General features: G+C 41.9%; 1 protein-coding gene across 4 annotated transcripts in view; it reads left to right on the top strand.

Annotated features, from left to right (window-relative positions):
* Ralgps2 (Ral GEF with PH domain and SH3 binding motif 2) overlaps positions 1–13,277 on the top strand; it is a 140,420-nt gene extending 127,143 nt beyond the window's left edge. For 3 of the 4 annotated variants that reach the window (XM_051147637.1, XM_051147639.1, XM_051147640.1), the window contains exons 15-20: positions 1,013–1,090; positions 2,807–2,912; positions 3,498–3,590; positions 7,363–7,468; positions 9,410–9,501; positions 12,754–13,277. In XM_051147637.1, coding sequence (XP_051003594.1) covers positions 1,013–1,090; positions 2,807–2,912; positions 3,498–3,590; positions 7,363–7,468; positions 9,410–9,501; positions 12,754–12,783 — 505 coding nt within the window. In that variant the 3' untranslated portion in view covers positions 12,784–13,277. The remainder of the gene's footprint in view (positions 1–1,012; positions 1,091–2,806; positions 2,913–3,497; positions 3,591–7,362; positions 7,469–9,409; positions 9,502–12,753) is intronic. The other variant, XM_051147638.1, reaches the window with a different exon arrangement.
* Positions 13,278–14,000: the final 723 nt, after the last annotated feature.

Genomic DNA, 14,000 nt, shown 5'->3' with positions numbered 1-14,000 from the left:
TACCCTTCATAGCTCAAAATACTGTGTGACACAAGAAAAACACTACATACATTTGCAGCTAGCCTGTCTATGCTTGTGCCAAGTTTAAAACAGTGGCTGTTCAAACACTTTGAGAACAGCTAAATAAATGCAGCCCAGAAAATTTAGACTTGAAATAGTACTGGTACACACAAACACACACACCAAGCACACTCCATCAAGCTTGGGGTTTTAAGTGTATACTGTGCCTTGATACCCTCAGTCTCCGAATCATTCTCTGAATTTTAACCACTATTCTCTCATGTTGTTTCCTAGATACATCAAATATGTTGCTAATATAGTGGTTTTTTTTTTTTTTCTTTAAGTGTCATGTATCACATTCTTTTGACTTTCCAAACTCTCCCAAGCAAAGAAATACCATTGTTTCTGGGTGTGTCTCCTGTATAAAGCAGGATGTGATTTGGGATGAACACTGGTTCATACCATTCTTATCATTTATTGGCTTTGTCAGTTGATAAGAAATAAGAAAAACGCCTATATTTACTCCTCAGTGTGTGTCTTTAGTCTCCTTTGAGGTATGATAAGAGATTTTCCTCATTCATTTTAAGTTTATAAGCCACATTCCTTTTAGGTGTCTTCATAGGGACATACTTGATAAAATGAATTATTCGTATAAGTCCATATATCATATTTAAACTGGAATCCAAGAAGAGCAAAGGGGCTTTGGAGCATTTTCAGGTTTCCATATTATTTGGCCATAAATAGTTTTTAAATTTTTTGATAGATGTGTGAAAATGAGTGCATGTATAATTGTGTAGTGTAGCATGTACTTTATACCTATAAGTGTTTCTAGAGTCAACAGAAAAGATTTTAAATGTATTGCATGTTTTAAAAAAGAATTATATCTTGCCCTTTTAAGGATTACTGTAGAAAGCTAGATTGCTTAGGAAATTAGGAACTATTCTAGGTATTGACGATGATCCTATGAATAAAAATATGTATAATATGTACAATTTATAATGGAATCCAACAGGAACAGATTATACCATTCTCTCGGCCCGGTGACAAGAGTGCCACGAAATGGCTATCGAAGCCACACGAAGGCCAGCAGGTACAATCCCCCTGCATCAGGGGCCATAGACCTCCCTTCTGGTGGTGGTGGCTGGCTCATATGGGTGTTGTCTGACATTTTTTTCTCTTCTTTCTCAGCTAATTGGTTTTAAAACTAAACAAATTGCCCATGAAAACTTTACTCCCCATGATTTAATACAGTTTAAATTTGAACTATTCTTTCTAAGTCACAGGGCTAATTATTAAAATTTGCATCTTTATGTCACATTTTTAAATACTGCAGCGTTGCTAGTCCTTTAATGACACTTTCTCATGCTGCTAATTATGGCTGAGCTGTGTAAAAATCATTTTATTTCTCTTTAAATTGCAATCAAAGCATTTCTTTAATAGTAAGTTTATATTCAAATTGTCCTTTCCAAGTAAGCTTTTGTTCTTCAGATAAACCATAGAGCCTGATAGAGAAGTCTGTCTCATTAAATAATTTTTATTTAGTTCTCTACTTAGCTGGGCCTCTCCACACTAATCTAACTGTGGGAGCACGTAAAGATGGTTCATACATGGCAGGAGGGCGATGGGGTGACACTGGTAACAGGAAATCACCTCAGAACAGCACAGTAACTCTTGAGAAGTAAGCCCTGTCAGCTTATGGTGTCTCATCTTGTGTGTCCCCTCCTTAAAAACAGCTAGAGCACGGAATTTCTAGGTTGTCACTTTGAAGACACCTAAATAACCATAAAGAAAATTGAACTTTTGCATTCTTTGCTGTTTTAAGAGTTCTTCGTCTCATAACACATCACCAGAGATTGGCGTTGAAATCATTCTGTTTTAAATATAGGCTCTTAAATCAACTGAGGAAAGACATTAAAATGATGACTCAAGTATCTGAAAAAGGAATGCTGGGGGTTGGGGGTCTTTGTTTTAGGGCTGTGAGGCCACAGTCAAACCCTGAGCATTGCTAGCTTCCGAATGGCACTCAATTCACTGCAGAAAGCCGGTTTCTAAACGCACGTTACTGACATTGTTACTTTTACTTACATTCTTTAAAACAAAGCGTGAATTTCTGGGGTTATTTTTTCTGGGGATTTGTTGTTGTTGTTGTTGTTTTGGGTTTTGGTTTGTTTGTTTATTTGTTTGTTTTAGCTTGTTATTTCTACTTTTCTGTTTTCTATACTTAAATACTTCTAACAAAACCCTTGTATTTCTTGCCAACAGAGTTTCTAATGGGTTGCCACCATGATATAGTCTGGCATGTTAAGAAGAAAAAAAATGCCTTAAATTTTTTAACTAATCTTGGTTAAAGCGATTTCCTGCTTTTTCTCTAAATTGTATTTGTAGAAATATGTAATGGAATGTGTTTTAAACATCTGATGACTTTAATAACTTCCTAATTAACCTTTATGACAGCTTATAAATCTCAAATCAATCTTTAAAATCCTTACTGTCTTACCAGATCTCAATACTAAGTGTCAAAGTTTTAAACTTAAAAATAATTGGATTTCAGCTGGGCAGTGGTGGCTCACACCTTTAATCCCAGCACATGGGAGGCAGAGGCAGGCGGATCTCTGTGAGTTCGAGGCCAGTCTGGTCCACAAAGCGAGTCCAGGTCAGCCAGAACTGTTACATAGAGAAACCCTGTCTTGGAAAAAAAAAAAAAAACAACTTTTAAAAAGCAATAACTGGATTTCATTTACGGACCCTCTCAATGACCTCTGCAGTCACACACTTAGCCGCTCTCTGCTTCGTCCCATTGTTACAGCTCTGCAGAGTCAGAAGACTTGGCAGTGCACTTGTACCCAGGAGCTGTTACTATTCAAGGAGTTCTCAGGAGGAAAACTCTGCTAAAGGAAGGCAAAAAACCCACAGTAAGATTCATTTTATTCTAATAGAGGTGTGAAGATAATGCCAGTGCCTTAAGAAGTGCTAAGAGCTGAGAAAGCAGCAGGTAGATAGTAGACTTGAGTCACGTAAACTGTACAGGCTCCTCACTGTGTCTCTCTTTATTTATCCTGGGCAAAGAGAACTTTATTCTAATCAAGAGGGTGAGCACACAGAGACAGGAAGTGCACTTGAGTTTTGTTGTGGGGTACTCACCAGAGAGTCCAACTGCTCAGACATGGGTTTAAGCCAATATAAAGTCTTTATTAGCTGGCTAGTAACTACTACTGCCCCAGACGTATGCTACTACACCCAGCCTGGTTCTGTGCTGGGGTTCTGAACTCAGGGCCTCATGCGTGCCTTTACTGACTCCCCAACAGTTACAGGATTCTTGATGAGAGGAGGAATTACTTGAATGACCACTAACGTGTTTTCCCTGAGAGAGATGGCGGTATCTGAGATGCAGGTATTACAAGTGCTGTAACCTGCCTCTGAAATGAGTAATAGAATGTGGTCACTGAGAAGGGAAGGCAGAGCCTAGCAGTAATTACTTGTGTGTTTATCCTCCCCAGGTAGCATCTTGGACAAAGTATTGGGCAGCCTTGTGTGGAACACAGCTTTTTTACTATGCTGCCAAGTCTCTGAAGGCGACAGAAAGAAAGCATGTAAGTATTCCTCCTCAAACTGCTTGGCTTTGTTTCACAACCTCTTCCTGGTTGTAAATACCCATAGTAGGGCACAGACCACTCTTCTCACCCGCCAGCTCTCATGCTTACTCCTAGTATGCATATTGTAGTTGGGAGTGTGTTTTAAGTGGCCATTCCTAGGAATACCTGGGAATCACATCTGTGTTTTCGAGTTTTTTTGAACACTTGTGTTTTCATTGCAAGTGTGAAAATGGCAAATTACAAATAACCATCATGGTATCAGACACTGAGTTTGGGTCAAAACATGGCCTAAAACCTTTGCCTTGTAGCCTTAGTTTTAGTATGTAAAATGTAAAAATGAAAATAATATCTAAAACCCTAACCTATATTTGGGCATGGTGGCACACACCTTTAACCCTAGCACTCAAAGGCAGAGGAATTAGGATCTCTGTGAGTTCGAGGCAACACTACTGAGTTCCAGGACAGCCGGGATGCATAGAGAGGGCCTATCTCAGAAAGAACAAAGAAAACTCTTTCTAGACTAACAGCAGGCTCCCCAACAGTGAAGATCACAGATGGGCAGTGGTCCCTGCTATCTGCTTTCTTACCTTCCCCCAACAGTGAAGAGACACAAGTGGGCAGTGGTCCCTGCTGTCTGCTTTCTTACCTTCCCCCAACAGTGAAGAGACACAGGTGGGCAGTGGTCCCTGCTGTCTGCTTTCTTACCTTCCCCCAACAGTGAAGAGACACAGGTGGGCAGTGGTCCTGCTGTCTGCTTTCTTGCCTTCTTTGTTCCTTTGAAAGCCTCTTAATGCTTTTTCCTCCACATAGTCTTTAATTATGGAACGGTTACTTTTTAGTTAGTACACAAAGTATTAGATTTTATTGTGGCATTTCAAACATAGTTTTTGTTTTGTTGATCTTCCTTCCCCACTGCCCCCAGCCTATTCTGCATTCTTTCCCCCAGAGGCCTCTTTTCTACTTTATGTCGCATGTTCCATCCCCCTTCCCAACAACTCTCTTCTGGTCCCCTTTCTGGTTACATGGCCTACACCCGCACCCACACATTAGACATATATAAACATTGAAGCTACGACCTGCACGTGAGTGTGGGTTGCCTCCTTTAATATTTTTCAGATGCATCTATACCCTATAGCTTTCATTTTGTTTTTCTTTGTGACTGAATAAAATTTTGTTGTGCATGCAGCCGCATTTTTGCTGTTAATGCCGTCTGTTGATGAACATCTAGGTTGGTTTTATTTGCTTGGTATTGCAGACACAGCAACAATGAGTGAGGAAGTGCAAGTGTCTAGTGTGGTAAAGCGCACATAAGTATATGCCTGGAAATGAATAGCCTCCACTCTTATTTCTATTATGGCTACACTCCCACCAGAAATAACTAAGGCTGTCTCCTTCCCCACAGTTTCACCAGCATTTGTCATCTTGATGATCTAGACAAGAGTGAGATGGAATTTCAATATCGTTTTTAAATTTGCATTGCCCTAGTACAGAAGTTCTCAACGTGTGGGTCGCAACCCCCTTTGGAGTCAAACCACCCTTTGACGGGGTTGCCCAAGACTATCGGAAAACACAGGTTTTTACATGGTGTTGGAGAAAAAGCTGAGAGCTCTAGGATCTCCAGGCAGCGGGAAGAGAAACACTGGGCCTGGCTTGGGCATCTGAGACCTCAAAGCCCTCCCCCGGTGACACTTTCTCCAGCAAGGCCACAGCCCCTAATAGTGCCAGTTCCTATTAGCCTATGGGGCCAATTTCATTCAAACTACCAGTGGAAGGAAACAGTTGTTGATCAGTTAAAAACCACAAATCACTGTATAAATATACCCAATTGGCATGAAACTGTCAGTAACAGCACAAAAAGCTCTGTTTCCGAGTATAGGAAGGAGTGACTGCAGATGGGTGGGATTCAGCCTATTGAGGGATGTGTCTCTGTTTATATCTCATGCCTCTTCGCTGTGGGCTTACACTGCTGCCAGTGCAGCAGAGCTTAGGAAGAGAACATGAGAAAATGTGCTGTTTATTTTGAAGTAAGTTAGAACTGTCAGGTGTGCCATCCTGTGATTTTGTCCATGTCAATTGTATAACTTCCAAGTTTCTTTACTTTTTATTTTTATACCATTAGCATCACTGTTGTACTCCACTCATTCCTTTCCCGTTACCTTTAGCTGTGAGAGACAGTAAACAACCTGCTGAAGCCCTCCCCTGGGATAAGAAATAGTGTATTCCTGCCAAGGCCTGGGGGCCATTCTCAGTCTGGCAGCAGCAGCATATTTGCTTTTTTATATAAAACTTAGTTTTGCTTTTTAACTGCGCTTAAGGGGGGAGGGCGTTGCATGTATTTTTTTTTTTTTTTAAGAGACAGGGTCTCACTGTGTAGCCTTGGCTGGCCTGGAACTCTTTCTGTAAACCAGGCTGGCCTCGGACTCACCGATTTCCGCCTGCCTCTGCTTCCCAAGTGCTTGGACTACAGGTGTGCCCCACTGCACGCAACTTTGCATGTACATTCCTAAGAGCGAGTTCTTTTGCTTTATGCTGTTGAAAGGTATTGTTGATGCCTAGAATAGCTTGTATTTTGTGAGTTTATTATAATTAATTGATTCTGTTGGTGAGTATTTGGGCTCATTTCTTCCCTATTTCTAACATTTCTGTTGTAGGTATTTTTGTGTACAGATTCTCTATAGTATATGTTGAAGAGTGTAAATTCTAAGCTTTACCAAAAAAGAGAAATTAAGTTTCCTGGTCACCAGGAATAATGAGGCTCCCTTTTGGTCTTGGCTGTGCCAGTGAATAAAACATAACCGTTATTTTGTACTGTTAGGTACTTGTGAGCCTCGCCCTTTTTCTGTTTTTTTCTTCTACAAATGCCTATGTGGACCTGTTGCTTATTCTTTTTAAGAAAAGCCTCGGAGACATGGATTGTTCTTTATGTGCATTAGTGTTTTGCCTGCATGTATGTTTTTGTGTGGGTGTCGGCTGTTGCCCTGGAACAGGACTTACAGTTGTGAGCCATCACATGGGTGCTGGAAATTGAACCTGGGTCATTTGGAAGAGCAGTCGGTGGGTGCCCCTAACTGCTGAGCCATCTCTTTAGCCCCTGTTGCTTATTCTTATTCTAATTAATAGAAGTTCTTCATTTAACGGAGCCACACTCCACTAGTAATTACATGGTGGACGTAGTATTCAGTTTGACCTTCCCTGTGTACTGTGACATCTGGCAGCTTTTTCACATACTGCTATGTTTGAGTTGCCAGTATTTAAACAATTTTATTTTTGTTACTGAGATAAACCTTATTTTCTGCTCTTTATAGCACTCCTTTCAGGACAGAAAAGAATAGTTAACTATAAACGTGCTCAGCATGCTAAAAAGTACCTCCCATTTTTTTTAATCTTTCTTGGTTCTGTGAAATACAAATAAGCATTGCCTGATAGCCTCGCTAGCGATGAGGTTTCAGGCTGAAGGAACACAGGTGTTGGGATGCAGCTGTGTCCCCAGGCGGGCGCTCTGTGACTAGAACCGACAGCAGATCCACAAGCGTGGCCTTCAGAAGTGGAGAGTGGGACGGTTCGGCTGGGATGAAAGTTGGCACTGTGGATGACTGGACTGTGGGAGCTACCTAAAGAAGGCGTCCCAAGCTGACCTGAGCCAGCACTAAGTCACACATCTTATCTCCTAAGGACACACTGAAAATGCACTCCTGACCCTTTCCTTTGACTGAGACCTGGCTGTGAAAGCCACTGGTTATCTGTTTTCTCTGCTTTCCTTTCATGTCAGTTCAAATCAACGTCAAATAAGAATGTGTCTGTGGTGGGGTGGATGGTGATGATGGCTGACGATCCAGAGCATCCAGACCTCTTTCTGCTGACTGACTCTGAGAAAGGTGGGTTGTTTAGACAGACCAGGGTCGGCGGTCCTGATCCTGATCCTGATCCTGGTTCTGCTGTGTTATCAGCAGGGAAACGTTTGAGGAACTGTGTCTGCGGGGTATACCTCTATTCCATACTGTGTTTCAACCCTAAATTAAAGCTAAAGTAGTCCAGACCCAGGAATCTGTATACCATAAGTCTGAACAGAGGCTCGCTGTATGTGATGCAGAACACGTCACCATCTGTGCCCAGAGTCACAGTCATCCTCAAGTTCTGAAGATGACCGTTACCCTACATAACTTTCGTTGTTACTTTAATTGCTTGCTTGGCTCAGATCCCTTCCTCAAATAAAATACCTTACATAATAGTCTGTGGAAACATTCATTAGAATTGACCACTGCAGTTGGGGAAGTGGGTGAGAAAAATTAAGAGTGTGGGCTTGTTGGAGTTAGGCTTCCTGGCCCACTTGCACCTTCACACGCTCGGTGGCTGTCATAGGGCCATACAAGTGACAATGGCTGCACTTCGTTCAGAACAAGGACCACCTGCTATTGACAGCCACCACATAGGAGCCCACGTGCAAACCCTTGTACATCTGCTCTGAATTACATATTCCACAGCTCTTACTGAAGTGGAGTACCTTTAACCTCACAGCTGAAGGTTTACTTCACTTCAGGTGAGATTTCATATCAACAAATAGCTTTCTGTGTATTATAGTTTTAAATTAAAATTTAAATTTGTACATTAGATACAAGAAAAAAAATCTTACCAAATTTCTCAGTGGTTATAAATTGACTTACTCTCAGCTCTCTAAATTGAAGCCTCAGTCCCTCAGAAAGAATCACATGGGCATTCATCACAAATTGCATTTTTCAAATGTGATCACTTTTATTGAATTTTGCTAACAAATTCTTAGGTTTCCTTCCATTAGCATACTTCATAGAATTATTTCAGAGACACAAGGTTTTTATGGTCCATACTAACAGCAATATTTACTAGTGTGACTTGTAGCCTTGCCCAGTGCAGTTATGGATTTTTTAAAATTCAGATTAAATAGTAATACCTGCCTCTAAATTCAGCAAACACTGCAAGATTAACACGCCTTATGAGCATTCCATGGAGACAAGACAGCTTCTGAAACTGAAAAGTTCTCCAGTAGCATCTCCGGGGAGACATGGGATGCTGTCAGGTGTAGGCTCTGAGTCCGTAGAGGATGAGAGAGAGTCCAGCAAGGACCTAGATCCATGAAGGGAGGAGACAGCTGTGTTGAGAGCATCCAGCAGTACACATCAGCTCTCGATATATTCCCTACTCATTTAAGATATGGAGCCATGTAAAATACCCTTCTCGTGGACCAGTCTTGTCACACAGGACCTTCTAATTTTCTAAAAGAGAAAACACTCCTCTCTCCCTGGGCTGGAGATTTTTAACTCAGGGATAGAGCACTTGCTTAGCAAGTCAGGAGCCATGGGACCAGCCTCAATATGTTGATGTCACATAGCTAGCCATCTCGTGTAATTAGGGATGGATATTAAGTGACAGCTACACTGAATCATTAGCAGGTAAAGACTTCATGCTGCTTTCAGAGGGAACATGGAGTCGGGGTCTGAGGATGCGGTGCCTGCCTGGTATGGGCAGAGTCACAGATCCAGCACACAGGGGTGGGGAGGACAATGCTTTGCAGACATGTCTAGAGAAGCACACAGTTATTCTAGTGCACATTTAAGGAACCATGATCTTTTTGATTGTACACACAGTAGAAGGTGACTTTGTAAATAAGATGCTATGAGCATGTCACATAAAGAGGTCCACATCAGGAAATCAGGTGGTAAATGAAAAAATCCGTGAAACTGAGCTCTGATGTCATATTTCATTCAGCCTTAAATGTCTGGCGGGAATGTTATGTGGTGTGGTCTTTAACTTTATTGTTCTCTGCTTGCTTTTGGTAATTTTAGGAAATTCATACAAGTTTCAAGCCGGCAGCAGGATGAATGCAATGCTATGGTTTAAACACTTGAGCGCGGCCTGCCAGAGTAACAAGCAACAGGTGAACACTTCTCCTCCTCCTCCTCCTCCTCCTCCGAAGCTGTGACCTTTAAACTTTCACTTATGTATAGAGACAGGTTCATGACGTGCTAGCCCAGGCTGGCCTGGAACTCACTAGTTAGCCCAGGCTGGCCTGGAACTCACTAGTTAGCCCAGGCTGGCTGCAAACTTGTGATCTTCCTGCCTTAGCACCAGTGCACCGCCACACCCAGCTGAATAGTGTTCCTAATGGTGTTAATGTTTTGTTGTTCAGTGTAGTCAGTAAGACGTAAAGTCCGTGTGTTAGAAAGATACAAGCAAACAAGGCTGTGTAATACAGACCAGAGAGGGACTGGTAGGTAACAGCAACACATGTGCCTACGCTTTCCCAGAGACAGCGATGCTGACGCGAGTGGTAGGAAGGAACAGGCTGTGAGAGGACAGGGGTCGTGAAGGGCCGGTTTGGGGAACAGCCAGTGTGCAGATAAAGCTGGAGGTTTTTACAGTGCACAGAGACGTGCCCAAGGTTTTGGAAGGTGGTACTTGCACAGAGCGCTGACTCGTCTGTGATAGCAACTTGAAGTGGGTTCCTCCTGCACTTGTAGTGGGAACCATTTCTGCTTTATTGTATATTTGTACTTTTACCATAGTGATCCAGTGGAAAGACTGTCCGCTGTGCTGGTTTCCCTGTGCCCTCTTGCAGAGATACCCTGTACCACAGATGGACAGAAAAGGCAGCCACGGCTGTGGAAATCACTTGAAGCTTTTCTAGTCACACATATTTGCAAGTCACAGACTTAGCATTTACGTATTCCTTTGTATCCTCAGTGCCAACCAGCAGACAGGACTGAACTAAACTACTCTTTTAGGAGGCTTAGTATTGCTTTGATTTTTTTTTTTTTTTTTCCCCTCCTCTTAGGTCAGGTTATCACAACTCAATAAATAAGGAAATGGGCTCAAAGACACTAAATGACTTTACACAGATCAACAAGTACAAATGCTGGGCCTGAAGCACAAATGCCATTTGCTTTTCCTTTGTAATTGTTGGGGTGGGCTTTCTTCTATCACAATTATTTCGATGTTGTATTAAAAATTTTTTTTTTTTTTTTTTTTTGCACAGCCTTTAGCATCCTCCTTGAAGGACTTAAAATGCAAAGGTTTTTGCCCATGTTTAGTTAGTGTCTGGGGCAGAAAGAAAGAAATAGACCTAATTTTGACTAATAAGCCTTTCAGATTGTCTCCCATGCTATGGATTTTCTAAACTGTATTCAGGGGTACTAATTCATTGATAAGAATCTCGGGCTCCAAGATGAATCTAGAAGTGTATGCTATGCTGTACAGCATAAAGGCAGGCTCAGATTTTCTCTGCTGTATTATTAAGCCTTCCCAATATCATACAGATGCACAAAGTGGTCTTTTTTTTTTAAACAGTGTGCAGGAATTTATAAATAGAACCTGTGAAGTTTGAAAATTATTTTAAGACCCTAACTCAATTATAAATTACCTTAAGAAGCATTTGGGTGATTTAGAAATGAGACTCACTTTGTTAAAATTAAGATTCCTTTTTTTTTTTTTTTTTTTTTTTTTTAACCACTAAACCTGGGAGCTTTAAACACATGAGTGTTTGAGACATAAACTCAATTATGATATTGTTTAGTAGAATTCTTCATGCAAAAGCTAGCATGTAGGGCTGGAGAGATGGCTCCGTGGATAAGAGTGCTTGATGCTCTTGAAGAGGGCCAAAGTTCAAGTCCCTTCACCCATATCTGATGACCCAGCTCAAATGGGTAGCAGGTTTCAGAGACTGTCTGTTGGCCTGTCAGAGCTGCTGAGCCACTTTACGGGTGAGGAGGGGGCCCTGACCGCCCAGCTCTTTCAGCGCTAGGAAGCCTGTGCTAGCTCTACAAACCCCCCTGTAGCCCTTAGGCCCCATGGTAAGGTTCTTACTTGACCAGCATGTGCCAGCCTCTCAGTTTCAGCCCCAGCACCACAATAAAATATTATAAAATTCAGACTTAAATAAAATTAAGTGTGGTATAATTTCAAAAATCAACTGTTACATATATAAGCTGTTTATTTTTCAGTCAGATAATTTTGCCTAATAGTGAATTTGACTCTTTAGTATTTCTGACGTTTTTATTGGGAACTCCTTCATGTTTGCTATAAAACTCCCAGCATAGCTTTTTTAAAATACACATAGAGAAATTGATGATAATGTATAGATTTTGTTCTACAAAGGTTTGCCATACTTCTTTGATTCATTTATTTATATCGGTAAGCACCCATTAGGCCCCTGTGAGACATGAAAACTCCTGTGTCCGTCCTTCTGTCCAGGCACATCTACTTGAAAAAGCTTATTAAGTCAGTGATTTTCTAAAGTGAGCTAGCATGCCAGACTCACTGCTATAAATCACCGAAGCATCTGCTGTCAAATTCTTTGTAAAGGATATTTAAACTGTGTGGTGGCTCCTGTAGCACTTACAAGTTCCAGCCTTGCCTGGACTGCAAAGTTGGGACCTTGTGTTGACTCTGTTTCTTAGCAATTAAACTTTATTATACAACCCAACTAGCTTATACAAGAAGGAAAACGGTTAAAGGGACAAAACAGTGAACCTTCCGGTAGTCGTACCACGGGACGGGTCATTAGGTGTCTCTCTGGCCTGCGTGCTGGTCCAGCTGGTCCGCTGCCCCCGCACACTCTCTCTGCAGCCGACTTTGTTATCCTCTCATCCCCAACTGCCTGAGTCACGTGGAAAGGACCGGCTCCTTCTCCCGGTGAGGGTCCATTAGAAAGACAATAGTCCAGGTGGGGTTTCCAGGTCTGCTTCCTGAATTCCAGACCCAGGATGGCTTCACTCAGTCTGTCACAAGGTATTCATGGGGTGCCCCAAGGGTAAAGCCCGCCAAGACTGTTCTTACCTGTGACAAAGTTTAATCTTTCCCACAACCTTGTCTCAAGAAAGATATGTAGGTCAGAATGATTTGGGTTCGGCTAAATAACAAGACAAAATAAATGCTGAATTTAGTTCATTAAATCTTATATAAATTATTGAACACAGCTTACTTAACAAAAAATTGCATAGTTTGTATATAATAACACAGTTTATGTGTTAAATTACAAGCTACAGGACCCTCACCCCAGAGTGAATTTGGGGGGTAAAAATCACTTTAGGACATAGTGACAGATGTATTCAATGACTAGAAAAAAAAAAAAACAACTCAGCAATCAGCTTAGTAATAACAGTCAGTGTGGGCTGCTTGCATTGTTTTTTAGGTTCCTACAAACTTGATGACTTTTGAGTAAAAGCCTGAGAAAGAAGAGGTGTGCCATTGTTCCCGTGTGGAGCAAGGACCTGCGGAGAGCCCCAGCCGCACTCTCCCGTGCCAGGGAGAGCCCCCGGGCTCCAGCCCAGCCTCCGGAGCTCGGAACCAAAAGCACTAATTTCAGGGAATGAAGTGAGATATTCCCAGAGAACAAATTGGAATTGCAAAACAAACTGCCATGAACTATGCTTCTCCTCTCGGGACCTGTGGAAACCACTGCCTTAACAGAGTGAGAGGAGAGCCAACACCAAATAGTGTGTGTGAGTCTTCTGGCGGTGCTGTGCTTGGAATAAATTGTAGCTAATTTGCATTTCTTTTAACTTTGTACTAATTTTGGAGGGGAAACCATCTTTTTTAGATACACTTTAAAAAGGAAAAACCTTTCTTACGGATTCCATCAGGAGCTGTGTTAGGTGCAGCAAGCTGTCCCTGGGGGAGCAGGCGACAGAGCACCCCACGGTCTGCTTAGCCTCCCCACCACAAGATGTGGGGCGAGAGGATGATGTAGGCGGGTGGAGTAGGATGGGGCGTGCTTTACTGCTGATGCGGGCTCTATTTAAACACTACAGTGTGGAATCCAGTGCTACACGGCGAGTATGGTCCGCAGGAGACACAGAGGCAAGTGTTCACATGTCGACAGGCTCCAGAAAAATGGTTGTTTCTAACGAGGGTTAAAGTTCAACTTTCTATATGAATTCACTATCGGGCCACAAATCTGCATAGGAGAACGGTAATCCCAAACTGAGGTTTCGATAGCTTTTTCTCAAGTCAAGTGGATTCTCCAGCCACAGGTGTCATCGCGGGGAGACCCTGCCCTTTTCAGTGTTTTACGTGCATTATGCCAGACTTGTTTTTTATAGAATTTGTTTTCAGTGTAAGGTTCAAAAGCATACTTGTTTAAAAGATTCTTCGTGTATATATATGTATTTTGTTGTAAGACGAAACAGTTTTAAGAAGAATAAAGGCAAAGCTTGCAGTTCTAGGAGTTAAAAATATAAAACCTTTTCTTGTATGACTTCCCAAAATGTACCAGAACATTTTTCAGAAAGTTAGTTGGTCCCCAACCTGGAAACCAAGCTTTGTTAGTAACTGACCCCGCAGTCTTGGGAGCACTCTCTGTAACATGTTCAATGTTTAAAACGAGTGTTTGGGCTTGATGTAGCTTAGAATTTTAACCAAAATGGCACTCAAGTAGAC

This window comes from Acomys russatus, chromosome 6 (assembly GCF_903995435.1).
Source record: "Acomys russatus chromosome 6, mAcoRus1.1, whole genome shotgun sequence".
Lineage (NCBI taxonomy): Eukaryota > Metazoa > Chordata > Mammalia > Rodentia > Muridae > Acomys > Acomys russatus.
Note: the sequence above shows the minus strand (reverse complement) of the source record. Positions and strands in the feature narration are given on the sequence as shown.